At 43.2% G+C, this 13,064-nt stretch overlaps 1 protein-coding gene across 6 annotated transcripts in view; it reads right to left on the bottom strand.

Annotated features, from left to right (window-relative positions):
- Positions 1 to 13,064, bottom strand: part of LOC142748947 (RUN and FYVE domain-containing protein 1-like) — a 543,301-nt gene that overhangs the window by 24,753 nt on the left and 505,484 nt on the right. For all 6 annotated transcript variants that reach the window (XM_075856376.1, XM_075856372.1, XM_075856375.1 and 3 more), the window contains 2 exons: positions 8,476 to 8,524; positions 2,919 to 2,996 (listed from right to left, as the gene is read on the bottom strand). In XM_075856376.1, the coding sequence (XP_075712491.1) occupies positions 2,919 to 2,996; positions 8,476 to 8,524 (127 nt within the window). The remainder of the gene's footprint in view (positions 1 to 2,918; positions 2,997 to 8,475; positions 8,525 to 13,064) is intronic.

Raw genomic sequence — 13,064 nt, 5'->3', positions numbered from 1 at the left:
AAGACATACAAAATGACTGTCAATCGACATCGATCTGGGGCTCCATGCAAAATCTCACCTCGTGGGGTATCCTTGATCCTGAGGAAGGTGAGAGCTCAGCCGAAAACTACACGGGGCGAAATTGTTAATGATCTCAAGGCAGCTGGGACCACAGTCACCAAGAAAACCATTGGTAACACATTACGCCGTAATGGTTTAAAATCCTGCCGTGCCCACAAGGTCCCCCTGCTCAAGGAGGCACATGTACAGGCCTGTCTGTAGTTTGCAAATGAACATGTGGATGATTCTGAGAGTGATTGGGAGAAGGTGCTGTGGTCAGATGAGACTAAAATTGAGCTCTTTGGCATTAACTCAACTTGCCGTGTTTGGAGGAAGAGGAATGCTGCCTATGACCCAAAGAACACCGTCCTCACTGTCAAGCATGGAGGTGGAAACATTATGTTTTGGGGGTGTTTCTCTGCTAAGGGCACAGGACTACTTCACCGCATATATTACAAAAAACGTCTGACTGCTGTGCTGTAATGTAGATTACAGCAGTGTTTTTTATTTAGAAAAACGATCATTTTTGACGGAGTTATGACCTGTTTTAGCTTTATGCTAATGAGTTTGTTAATGGACAAATGGGCGTGTTTTACTTTTTGACCAAGTGGGCGTTGTATAGAGGAATGTATGAGGCTGACCAATCGGTGTCATACACTTCTCCCCATTCATTTACACAGCACATAGTGATATAGCCAGGACGTGATATATATTCAGAATCCTGACCACTTCTGTAGCGTCTCTGTGAGATTTACAGAAAGGCAAGCGTAATCTCGCTAGATCACGATGTAACCTGTAATTTAAAACGAGATTACGCTTGCCTTGCTGTAAATATCACAAAGGCGCTACAGAAGTGTCAGAATTGTGAATAGACATCCCGTCCTGGCTGGAGGTAATCTATATTCACTGTCAGGACACTGCAGTAATGTTAGTGTTTGTGTTTGTGGCTGCACATAGTGATATAGCTATATCGCTATTTGCTGTGTAAATGAATGGGGAGGGGGGGAGTGTATGACGCGGTTTGGTCACTGATTGGTCAGCGTCATACACTTCTCTCCACAACGCCCACTTGGTCAAAAAGTAAAACACGCCCAGTTGTCCATTAAGAAATTCATTAGCATAAAGCTAAAATAGGCCATAATTCTCAGAATTTCCCGGCAGCGTATGGTGATTTAAAGGCCTTACAAAAAAATTAAATTCTCACCTAATCTCCTTTTTTGAGTGGATCTCGGCGGTTAAGATGACCTTGTTGCCAAAACTTCTTTATTATTTTGAGACTCTTCCCATAGCTGTCCCCTTACAGGAATTAAAATCCTTGCATGTTGCTATTAATAAAATTGATCTGGGCTCAGAAGAGATTTCTAATAACTTCCTCTAAAAATCAAGGGGACTTGGGGCTCAAAGAAATCCCTGACTTCATCTCCATCGTCTTTTCCTCTTCTCTCCTGTGTTTGTCTACATCTTATCAAATGGATAGCTATATCATGGCTCATTGTCTCTTTTCTTTCACATAAATTCTATACATATACAGTGTTTCACTACTGTTATAATGATGTGTACATTTATGTGAATGGTCCGTCTCTGCATAGTCTTTCCTTTGTGGACCATCATTACCTAGTTATAAGCGGATATACTGCTATGTACTTTTGTTTTATTGTCTATTTGACAGGACTTCTGTTTGTCCTGTTTCCGTTATTATCTTGAAGAAAAAAAAAAAGAAAATTCAATAAATATTACAGTTGGAGAAAAACCAAAAGCCTGTGTGTGATCCTGGCCTGAGATGAATGTTTTAAAGGACAACATAATAAAGAAGTTTTAGTTTTATGTAACTTTTATATGGACCATTTGAAAATTCTGTTAGTACTGTTGTACAGAAAGAAAAGATGGACTCACAGCTCACTCTTGACTTTGTCACATTAAAATAGCACATCTGGCCCCTGAAGCAAAAACAACATAATTGCCCTAACAGCCCTCCCCAATGCTGTTAGGGCAGTTTCAACAATAAATTACCTTATTTCCTTTTCAATATATATCCACTGCATTCTTGCTACCCATTTTTTCCCATGGACCAAATGCCACGGTTTAAGGGGAGTGTATGAGATTAGAAAAAAAGGATCTGTTTTTTTCCCTAGAAACTGCACCACTCTATGGGCTGTGTCTGCTAGTGCCGGGATCAGCAACCTGCGGCACTCCAGCTGTTGTAAAACTACAACTCCCAGCATGCACTGACAACCAAAGGCCTTATTATTCCAGCCAAAGACTGTCAGGGCATACTAGGAATTGCAGTTAGAATACAGCTGAAGTACCGTAGGTTGCTCACCCCGGTGCTTTTGCAACATAGCCACATTTACTTCACTGAATAAGCAAAACACAGCCCATAAATAAAAATAAAAATAAAAAAAGGTCTGATTTTTTTTATGTCGTACAACCTCTTTGAAGGGATTGTATGAGATTAGAGACACATTAACACCTTTGTCCAGAAACAGCACCACTCTTGACCATGGGCTGTGTTTGCTATTTTAGCTTGGCAATTGGAGGGAATGGGGGTGAGCTGTAATACTGACACAGCCCATCAACAAGAGTGGAGCTGTTTCTGGACAAACCATCCATAATACAAAACCTTTATTGACGCCAGTATGAACATTTCGTTGTAAAATAATAAGGAAAGCATTCAGATAGTGAAATAACATTTTCAGAATCTGAGCATTCAGCACTTAAATATTTAAAAATGGAGGTTTCTGTAGTTCTAGAACAATATGTCAATGGAAGTGTGCATGTTAGTAGCCAGTGAAGAGACAAAAACCTGAAAAAACTAAGCACATTAAATTACTTTACCTTTCGTCTTGAAATAGAGAACTAAGTACATTAAATTACTTTACCTTTCGTCTTGAAATAGAGAACTCTTTGTTACATTGTTTGCAGCCAGTTGCCTCATCATCCTTTAGCCATGTATGACCCTTTAAATAATAATAATTCTAATAATAATTATTATAGTAATAATAATAAAAAAACAAATGTAAGACTTATGCACATAGAGAGGACAATTAACCATGAACAGAACTATTACAGATTGCATCACAATTGTACAGGAAGGTGTAAAAACATGTCTAAAAGAGTTATTCCCATCTTAGACATCAATGGCTTATCTACGATATATTTATTCACAGAATAAAACTGATCAAAAAAACAACACAATAAAACTTAACGTTAATATAAGGAAATTGGCCTTTAAAAAAAGAGTGGGTGAAAAAAATGCTATAGGGAAAACAAACTCATCCTGTTAAACCCTACCAGGTCACCCTGCCTAGTCAGAGCAATGCCCCTACTCAAGGGACAGCCCTGACCTCCAACCTATACCCTAGAAGCCCTGTTAATGGCCTATCCAATTTAATAGTCCAGAAAATGGGTGGGGTGGAAACACAGAGTGACATTTGGTCTGATACCAATAGGTAAAAAAACAAGCAGAGCAGTCTTTAGATAAATAATATAGCTTATATTCCTCAAGGATGGAAAAGGTATATTGTAAAAAGTAATAATATAGAGGTGTTACATTCCAGATCCCAATGGCCTTATGTTTCTCTAATAGGAGGTGCTGACCCTCATTCTCCTACCCTGCTTTTCCCTTTTTCTCTCCCTTCCCTTTATTACTTTTTCCTTTTTTGAGCTGTTGCAATATTCAGAATATATTTGTTTGTCATGATTCAATCTACGGTGTTTGACCCCGGATGTTGATTGCTTTGTTTGATGTACAGTTTATCCTTTCTTGAAAATCTTCAATAAAAATTATTGAAACATAAAAAAGAAACAGAATAACTACAGATAATAAACACAGTCCCGAGGTGTCCCCGCTGATAAAATGACAGGTTCACCAGGGAAATACACAAACAAAAAAACAGATTGCCACCAGGATAACTGGTGCAACCTGACACAAAAGCTGGATCAAGAAGCTGTTATAAAAAGCTGCCTAATATATTAGACAGGTGAACAGAGAAAAAAGGAGAAGAAAACACTTCAGTAGTCACAGTGTTGTCTGGGTCATTTGTATGATGCTACTCACAACCCCTGTCACCAGTCTGCCACAGACCGCTAGTAGGTCTTATAATGTCCAGTGGAGGTAGTCCAGAGATAATGGATAAGGTAATGGATGTGAAGATGTTACATTTGTTTGGCTTTGTGAAAAATGATCTACTAGATATGCCATAAATGTTTAACAGATGCGGGTCCACACCTAGGGAGGCTGCCACCTCATGAAGGTGGAGGATGAATGGAAAGGTGGCCACGCTTGTATGTAGCTCTATCCATTCAGCTTCGCTATTTCAGTTACTACCATAAACCAGAATGGAGAGAGCCATGCACTTGTGCGACAACCTCATAATTTATTTTCGATGTGCATAATCCCAGCATCACTTCATGAGATGCTAAAAACCTCTGCAAATTTAATTTACCACTTCAGTAGTGAAATATCAAGCTTCTCCAAATCCCTCTAAAATATGGTCTGTTTTTTTTTTGTCAGATACCCGAATTTATTTTTTGCCAATAACAAAATTTGCTCCAAGACCCATGATGGGAACCTTAAAATACCATCAAGCAGCTATACTGGATACTGGCTTGAAGGAGGACTGTCTAAACTTACAACTGCCATGTTTTATTTATCGCAAAGTGTTACTACAAAAGTGCCTATTTTACCTGCTGACAGTCTACAGCCGCTCTCTGTTCTTGACTCTGTCCCTCCACCTGTACTGAAAGAACAACCTTCTTGCAGCCCCCCAGGTTCTGTTGATTTGGACTGCATATGGAGGAAAGAAGAGTCTGCTTGTCACTCACAGCTATGGTCTACTTCACTGATGCCATGCTACAAGACGGATTTCCTTCAGTGCAAGTAAAAAACAACTACAGCCCCTGTTCTAAGACCTCTATCGCTCTGCTCTCTGGAGCCCACGTTGACACCTTGGAGTGAGCAGTAGACTTCAGCCTAGCAAATCGTATAGAAGTAACTGTTGCCCCTGGACCCTGCTTCATACCCACTGCTTATGCATCTCTTTTGGTATATTTACAATTTGCGGTTAAGGTACTAAATCAAATACACTGATGTTTTGCAAAAATACTTTATTTTTACCGCCATTTTACGCAAAACCTCAATTGAACCAGTACGTGTTACTACATCCTAATATCATTGAGGTGTCTTTGCCTCTGTCCGAAGCGCCAATTGTGCTGCACCTCAGTGCTACCGAATTCATCGTAGGGGGGACAACAAAACTTCCTCCTGGTAATAAGATGAGCCAATGGTGCAGATCTTTCGTGTTATAGCGCAAAGTATTCAAGATTTCTGGTGTCTTAAAGGAACAGTGTCATCACAAATTATTTTTTTATATGTTAAAGATGTTAGTGCTTTATTAAAAACGTTTATATTCATTTGTGTGTTTGTGTTTTACTTTTTCTTATTTTTACACTTTTTCTTCCCTATGGGGGCTGCCATTTTTTGTTCCATTTCTGTCTGTGTCGATTAACGACACATACAGACATGGAATACGGCAGCCACAGTCCCATAGGGACTGTGAACGGCACCCGTCCCATTGACTGCAGTGTACGGCGTCTGTGTGGGAGCTGCGCATGCGCCGCTCCCACACAGTCCAATTCGAAATTGCCGCCGTCCGGCGCCATTTTCCTGTGGACCGGAAGTCGCGGCCGGACAGTAATATTACTACTTCCGGTCGCGGCTTCCGGATTTGTGCACTTGGACCAGCGGCAGCAAACGGAGCGGACGGGCCGGAGGGAGCCGCGGCGGCAGGAGCAGGTTAGAGATTTCAATGTATGTTCGTGTTTGTGTGTGTTTACTACTGTATGTAAACCTACTACGCTGTGTGTTAGCTCAAAAAATGGCGACACACAGTGTAGGAGGTTACACCGTTCAAACCCCTCGTTTATCCCGGAACTAGCCAGGATAAAGGAGGGGGGGGATGCTGAGAGCTCACTAGAGCGAGGGCTTTTAACCCAATGTTGCAATGCTGCAATTTTGGGAACTAGCTCCATCTAGTGACCAAAAATGGGTAGTATTATAAATTAGAAATAATTTATAATATTTCCTGACTCGCGAAAAAAATAAAAAAAATTTGAACAATGTTTAATCACCCACACACTAAATGTTTAATTTTTTTTAAAAAAACATGTTTTTCTGGCAACACATTCCCTTTAAGTACTGACCTTGCCTGCCTGGAAGGCACTTCTGGAGATGAGATTAAAGATTTTGACTCTTTTCTTTTGACGGAAAAAAGTACAGTCTGCTCTGCTATTTAGGAGTACACTACTGAATATTATTAAAAATTCAAGTGGTTTTCCGTGAGCTTATAAAAAATAGAGTGAAAATAGGAAATTAGATCAATTTGAAAATATTATCAATACATGCTAAATCCCCTGCCGCTTCAGTGATGATGCCCCGGCTGTCTTTGTCTGCATGACCTGCAGTGATGCTGTACCATTCATCCACCTAACCGCTGTAGCCAATCACCGGTCTCATTGGTCTTCTGCCATACATACAAGTATCGCCCCTGAGGCCAGTTATTAGCTGCAGCATTCACATGTTCCCTCAAAGCCTGAATAGCTGGTGGGCAGCCAGTTAGGAATCTAGGAAAAATTCCCTTTTAAGCAATGCGGTACAGAACTGTATAAAAGAAATATCATATAGCGCACTAATAGTTAGCTAAAGAGCAGCCAGATATACAGGACCACATAGCATTCAAACAAATAGTACTATACAGCATCCAGATCTAGGTCAATGCCAGTGAAAGGGTTAATGTCAGTATTCCTAGTGGTCTAAGGATTAATGTCAGAATCATTGGTGATCTAAGGCAGTAAAGGGGTTTGCATCAGCATCCCTGGTGGTCTAGGGCAGTATACCTGGTGGTCTAGGGCAGTGAAGAGTTTAATTTCAGTATCCTTGATGGTGGAGCACAATAAAGGGGTTAATGTTAAGATCCCTGGTCAGTCAAATGGTTAATTTTAAGATTCCTGGTGGAAAACAGTGAAAGCGTAATCGTATACCTCGGGTTCAGTGGTTTATCAACTCTCCAAGCTCCAGCATTATCCACTCCGTAATAGGAGGCTGAACACTGATTATAGAGACTGTAAGGGTATGTGCACACGATATCGACCATTACGTCTGAAATTACGGAGATCTTTTCAGGAGAATACAGCTCCGTAATTTCAGACGTAATTGCATGTACTCGCATTTTGCGAGGCGTCATTGACGGCCGTAATTTGGAGCTGTTCTTCATTGGATTCAATTAAAAACGGCTCAAATTACGTCCAAAGAAGTGTCCGGCACTTCTTTGCCGAGGCTGTTATTTTACGCGCCGTCTTTTGACAGCGACGCGTAAAATTACAGGTCGTCGGCACAGTACGTCGGCAAACCCATTCAAATGAATGGGCAGATGTTTGCCGACGTATTGGAGCCGTATTTTCAGGCGTAAATCGAGGCATAATACGCCTCGTTTACGCCTGAAAATAGGTTGTGTGAACCCAGACTAACAGTACAGCTGCATAGTTCTCCCTACAATTGGGCAGAGCCATGCAGGAGTGCTCTACCCGTTCAGTAAATGGGGAGCTCAGGGGGTGCAGACTTTCCCTGAGTGGGGATAGCTTCTGAGCGGAGTGGCCGCAGCACGGATGAATGGAACGTCATTACTGCTGGATAGGTAGACAAGGACCGGTAGTGACCAGAAAACCACTTTAATGAAGAAAATGGTATTATGGCCCAAAGTAATGGTTTCCTCATTTTTAGTAATAAGATCATCGAGATATACTAAGGAGTAATTATTTACAATAAACTAAGCCTTACTCTGGGGGAAAAAAATCACATTAGACTTAAAAACGTCTCGGGTAAATATTCCCTTATGAAGGAAATCAAAATAGAACAAGTGCAACAGCACCTGTTTGGCATTAGGCCTGTTCAGAAAGCAACCCAGCTGTTCCTAAAATGAGAGATCCTCAGTGATGCAGGGTCTGCAGGATCATTGAAGAGCCAAAATGGAAAAAATAAGAATCAGGTGTACATTCATTTACATGATAGAGAAAGAAATTAAAAGCTTCATGATTATGAAAATCAGGGGTATTAGGCAGCTATGATAGCATAATGTAAAAAACTCTCAGTCTATTAACATTTGTACATGTAACTTCATGTGCTGAACTGCATGAGGGCAGTTTATAAATATAGGAATCACTAATTCCTCCGCACGCCCACAGCATTTTTTTTTAAATAGACTGCAGATCATAAACATTGCAATAATGCCTATTTTTAGCTGCAACTTTCCTGAAGTCATCATGTGGCCAGATACACTGAATCATGAATGGATAAGAAGTGTATTGTAGGTTTGAAAAAAATGTGTATGGCTTAACCGGCGACAAGACAGTGCTTTCATAGGACTTCTGAAATTACCATACCTTAAGAGCTTTGTTGACTTCTTTGATGTCTTCCATTTTTAATTTTGATCTAAAAGAAAAATGCAGGACATGAAAACTTTTAGAACAGTAAAAAAAAATTCCATCTAGATTTAATCAAGATACAATGAGTAACAGAATTGCCTATTGCCTCCGGCGGTGTTTTGTTATTGTTCTTTCAGCCTGAGGGTATTTTCACATGGAGTGTTTTCAGCCCACAATGGTCAATGAAATAACTTGAAACTTACAAAAGTAATAATAAATTTTAATTTACTGAAAATCATCTAATGTAAATCAGACATTGCTTTTGAATTGTGGTTCAACAGAAAAAAAATAAAAAAAAAAAAAATAATGAAACGGACCTGGACAAAAATCATAGTACCCTTAACTTAATATTTTGTTGCACAATCTTTTTAGGCAATCACTGTGAAAAAACTATTTCTGTAACTCTCAATGAGCACCTGTCAACAGGTATTTTGGCCCACTCCTCGTGAGCAGTAGGTGAACTACTGCTGTAGCAGCCACAGTGGCTGCTACAGGGCCCATGGCATGAGGGGGCCCGTGCCACAAGCCGGACCGGGCCCCACATGCCCAGAGGCTCCGCTAGCAGCCGCTATGGCGACGCCACATTTGGACGCAGACACTATTGAACACTATGACAGAGAAGGGAGGTATCTCCCTGCTCTGCCATGGGGTACTGTATTGCTGGAGCAAGGAGCTAATGGTCCTTCCTCCAGCATGCACTCTGCCATGAGCGGCTTGGCGCAGGCAGGCGCAATGTTGTGACGTCATCGCGCCTGTCTGCTCTGAGTCACTGATAGCACAGACCGGAGGAGCAGGATCCTCCACCCGTCGTGGGAGCAGGGATAGGTAAGTAATTATGTCGTTATTTTTATATTATGCACTTACGGGGGCTCTATACTGGTTAGGAAAGGGGGCTGATATGGTGGTAGATAAAGGAGCATTTTGCTATATCGGGGGCATTATACTGTGTGGGGGCAGCTATGGGGGGCATTATACTGTGGAGTCAGCTATGGTGGGCATTATACTGTATGGGGGCATTATACTGTGGGAACAGGTATAGGGGGCATTATACTGTGGGGGCAGCTATGGGGGCATTATACTCTTGGGACAGCTATATGGGCATTATACTGTGGAGGCAGCTATGGTGGGCATTATACTGTATGGGGGAATTATACTGTGGGGACAGGTATGGGGGGCATTATACTGTGGGGACAGGTATGTGGGATATATACTGTGGGGGCAGCTATGGGGGGCATTATACTGTGGGGACATCTATGGGTGGCATTATACTATCGGGCATTATACTGTATGTTTGCATTATACTGTGTGGGCAGCTATGGGGAGCATTATACTGTGGGACAGCTATGGGGGGCATTATACTGTGGAGGCAGCTATGGGGGGCATGATACTATCGGGGCATTATACTGTGGGCACAGCTATGGGGGCATTATACTGTGGAGGCAGCTATGGTTGGCATTATACAGTATGGGGGCATTATACTGTGGGGACAGGTATGGAGAGCATTATACTGTGGGGACAGGTATGTGGGAAATATACTGTGGGGGCAGCTATGGGGTACATTATATTGTGGGGACATCTATGGGTGGCATTATACTGTATGGGGGCATTATACTGTGTGGGCAGCTATGGGGGGCATTATACTGTCGGGACAGCTATGGGGGGCATTATACTGTGGGGGCAGCTATGGGGGGCATGATACTGTGGAGGCAGCTATGGGGGGCATGATACTGTGGGGACAGGTATGGGGGCAGCTATGGGAGGCTCTATACTGTGGGGACAGCTATGGGGGCAATATACTGTGGAGGCAGCTATGGTGGGCATTATACTGTATGGGGGCATTATACTGTGGGGGCAGCTAAGGGGGCATGATACTGTGGAGGCAGCTATGGGGGCCATTATACTGTGGAGACAGGTATGGGGGCATTATACTGTGTGGGCAGCTATTGGGAGAATTATACTGTGGGGACAGCTATGGGGGGCATTATACTGTGGGCAGCTATGGGGGGCATGATACTGTGGGGACAGCTATTGGTGGTATTATACTGTGGGGGCAGCTATGGTGGCATTATACTTTATGGGTGGGCATTATACTGTGGGGACAGGTATGGGGGGCATTATACTTTGGAGACCGCTATGGGGGCATGATACTGTGAAGGCAGCTATGGGGGGCATTATACTGTATGGGGGCATTATACTGTGGGGACAGGTAAGGGGCATTATACTGTGGGGGCAGCTATGGGGGGCATTATACTGTGGGGACAGGAATGGGGGAAATATACTGTGGGGGCAGCTATGGGGGGCATTATACTGTGGGGACAGGAATGGGGGAAATATACTGTGGGGACAGGTAAGGGGCATTATACTGTGTGGGCAGCTATTGGGAGAGTTATACTGTGGGGACAGCAATGGGGGGCATTATACTGTGGCGGCAGCTATGGGGGGCATGATACTGTGGGGACAGCTATGGGTGGCATTATACTGTGGGGGCATCTATGGTGGCATTATACTTTATGGGGGGCATTATACTGTGAGGACAGGTATGGGGGCATTATACAGTGGGGACAGGTATGGGGGATTATACCGTGGGGACAGGTATGGGGGGCAATATACTGTGGGGGCAGCTATGGGGGGCATTACACTGTGGGGACAGCTATGGGTGGCATTATACTGTGGGGGCAGCTATGATAGGATTATACTGTATGTGGCATTATACTGTGTGGGCAGCTATGGGGGGCATTATGCTGTGGGGACAGCTATGGGGGGGCATTATACTGTGTGGGCAGCTATGGGGGCATTATACTCTGGGGACAGCTATGGGGCAATATACTGTGGGAGCAGCTATGGGGATTATTATGCTGTCAGGGGGAAGCTATGGGGCATTATACTGTGTGGGGCATTATACTGTGGGGACAGCTATGGAGGCATTATTCTGTGTGGGGGCAGCTATTGGGGGCAATATACTGTGGGGGCAGCTATGGGGGGCATTATACTGTGGGGACAGCTATGGGTAGCATTATACTGTGGGGGCAGCTATGATGGAGATTATACTGTATGGGGCATTATACTGTGTAGGCAGTTATGGGGGCATTATACTGTGTGGGGTGAAGCTATGGGGAGCATTATACTGTATGAGGCAGCTATGCAGGGCATTATACTGTGTGGGGTATTATACTGCGGGGGCTGCTATGGGGGCATTATACTGTGGAGGCAGCTATGGGGGACATTATACTGTGTGGGGTGCAGCTATGGGGAGCATTATGCTGTTTGGGGTGCAGCTATGGGGGCATTATACTGGGTGGGGGCATCTGTGTGGGCATTATACTGTATGGGGAGCTATGGGGGCATTATACTGTGGAGGCAGCTATGGGGGCATCATACTGTATGGGGCAGCTATGGGGGCATTATACTGGGTGGGGGCATCTGTGTGGGCATTTTACTGTATGGGACCCAGTGTTTCCTAGTTATGCCCGCTAGTGAGGATACTGCTCCCGCTGTCTCAGGTTTGAAGGGTGCCTTCTCCAGACTGCATGTTTCAGCTCCTTCCACAGGTGTTCAATAGGATTTAGATCAGGGTTCATAGAAGGCTACTTCAGAACAGTCCAATGCTTTGCTCTTAGGCATTCTCGGATGTTTTTAGCTGTGTGCTTTGTGTCGTTATTCTGTTGGAGGAACCATGACCTGCGACATAGACCAAAGGTTCTTGGTCCTGGAGAGTCAATAAGTCCTTTCTCCTCGACTCTGCATGTACATTTGATTTATCTCAGATTAAGACCTTACACGCCTGTTGGTACAATGATAGACACTCAAATGTGCGCTTTGTGGTGTTCTTATAAAACAAGTCTACCACTTCGAAAAGGAGAGAGCCCATGCACTTAAAAATGCTCTATACAAAGTGTTCTTCCTGGAAGTGGCTCACAAGCATGCACTCAGCACCCAAATCTGACAGGCCATACAGTGTGCCAAACTGGAGGTGAAGCCCCTACTGGAGTCAACGCATAAGCTATTCCTGCAAATCTGCCATAGCATATTATATGAATACGGCAACAAAATCGAATGTATGTTTGCCAAGGCTCTCAAAGGCCAAATAGAACAATTCCATATACCCTGTTTCAAAACCACCTAAGTCTCCCTGGTTCACACCACCCGTTCAGCTTCTTTCTATTTATTTAACTCAGACCTATAACAACCTTTCAAATCACCCTTAATCACCATCTTTGGCATGAGTCTCTTCTCTCCTCCAATTCTACTTGTCTATCGTTTGATGCCTTGGAAGTTTTAGAATGACCTTTCTCCCTGAACTTATGGCTGCGGTCAAAGATCTCCTGGGGAAAGCCCCGGACCTGATGGCTACACTGCAAAATTCTTTAAAACATTTGCTTATTCACTGGCCCCTTTTCTACTTCAGGCCATCAACTCATTAACTCTAGACACCTTGTCCCTTCCCAGTCTACACTAGCTCCTGTCGTGGTCCTACCTAAACCAGGTTAAGATCCCCAAGCATGCACTAGTTGCTGAACCATATCATTGCTGACTTTGAACCTTAAAAC

This window comes from Rhinoderma darwinii, chromosome 3 (genome assembly GCF_050947455.1).
Source record: "Rhinoderma darwinii isolate aRhiDar2 chromosome 3, aRhiDar2.hap1, whole genome shotgun sequence".
NCBI classification, from domain to species: Eukaryota; Metazoa; Chordata; class Amphibia; order Anura; family Rhinodermatidae; genus Rhinoderma; species Rhinoderma darwinii.
Note: the sequence above shows the minus strand (reverse complement) of the source record. Positions and strands in the feature narration are given on the sequence as shown.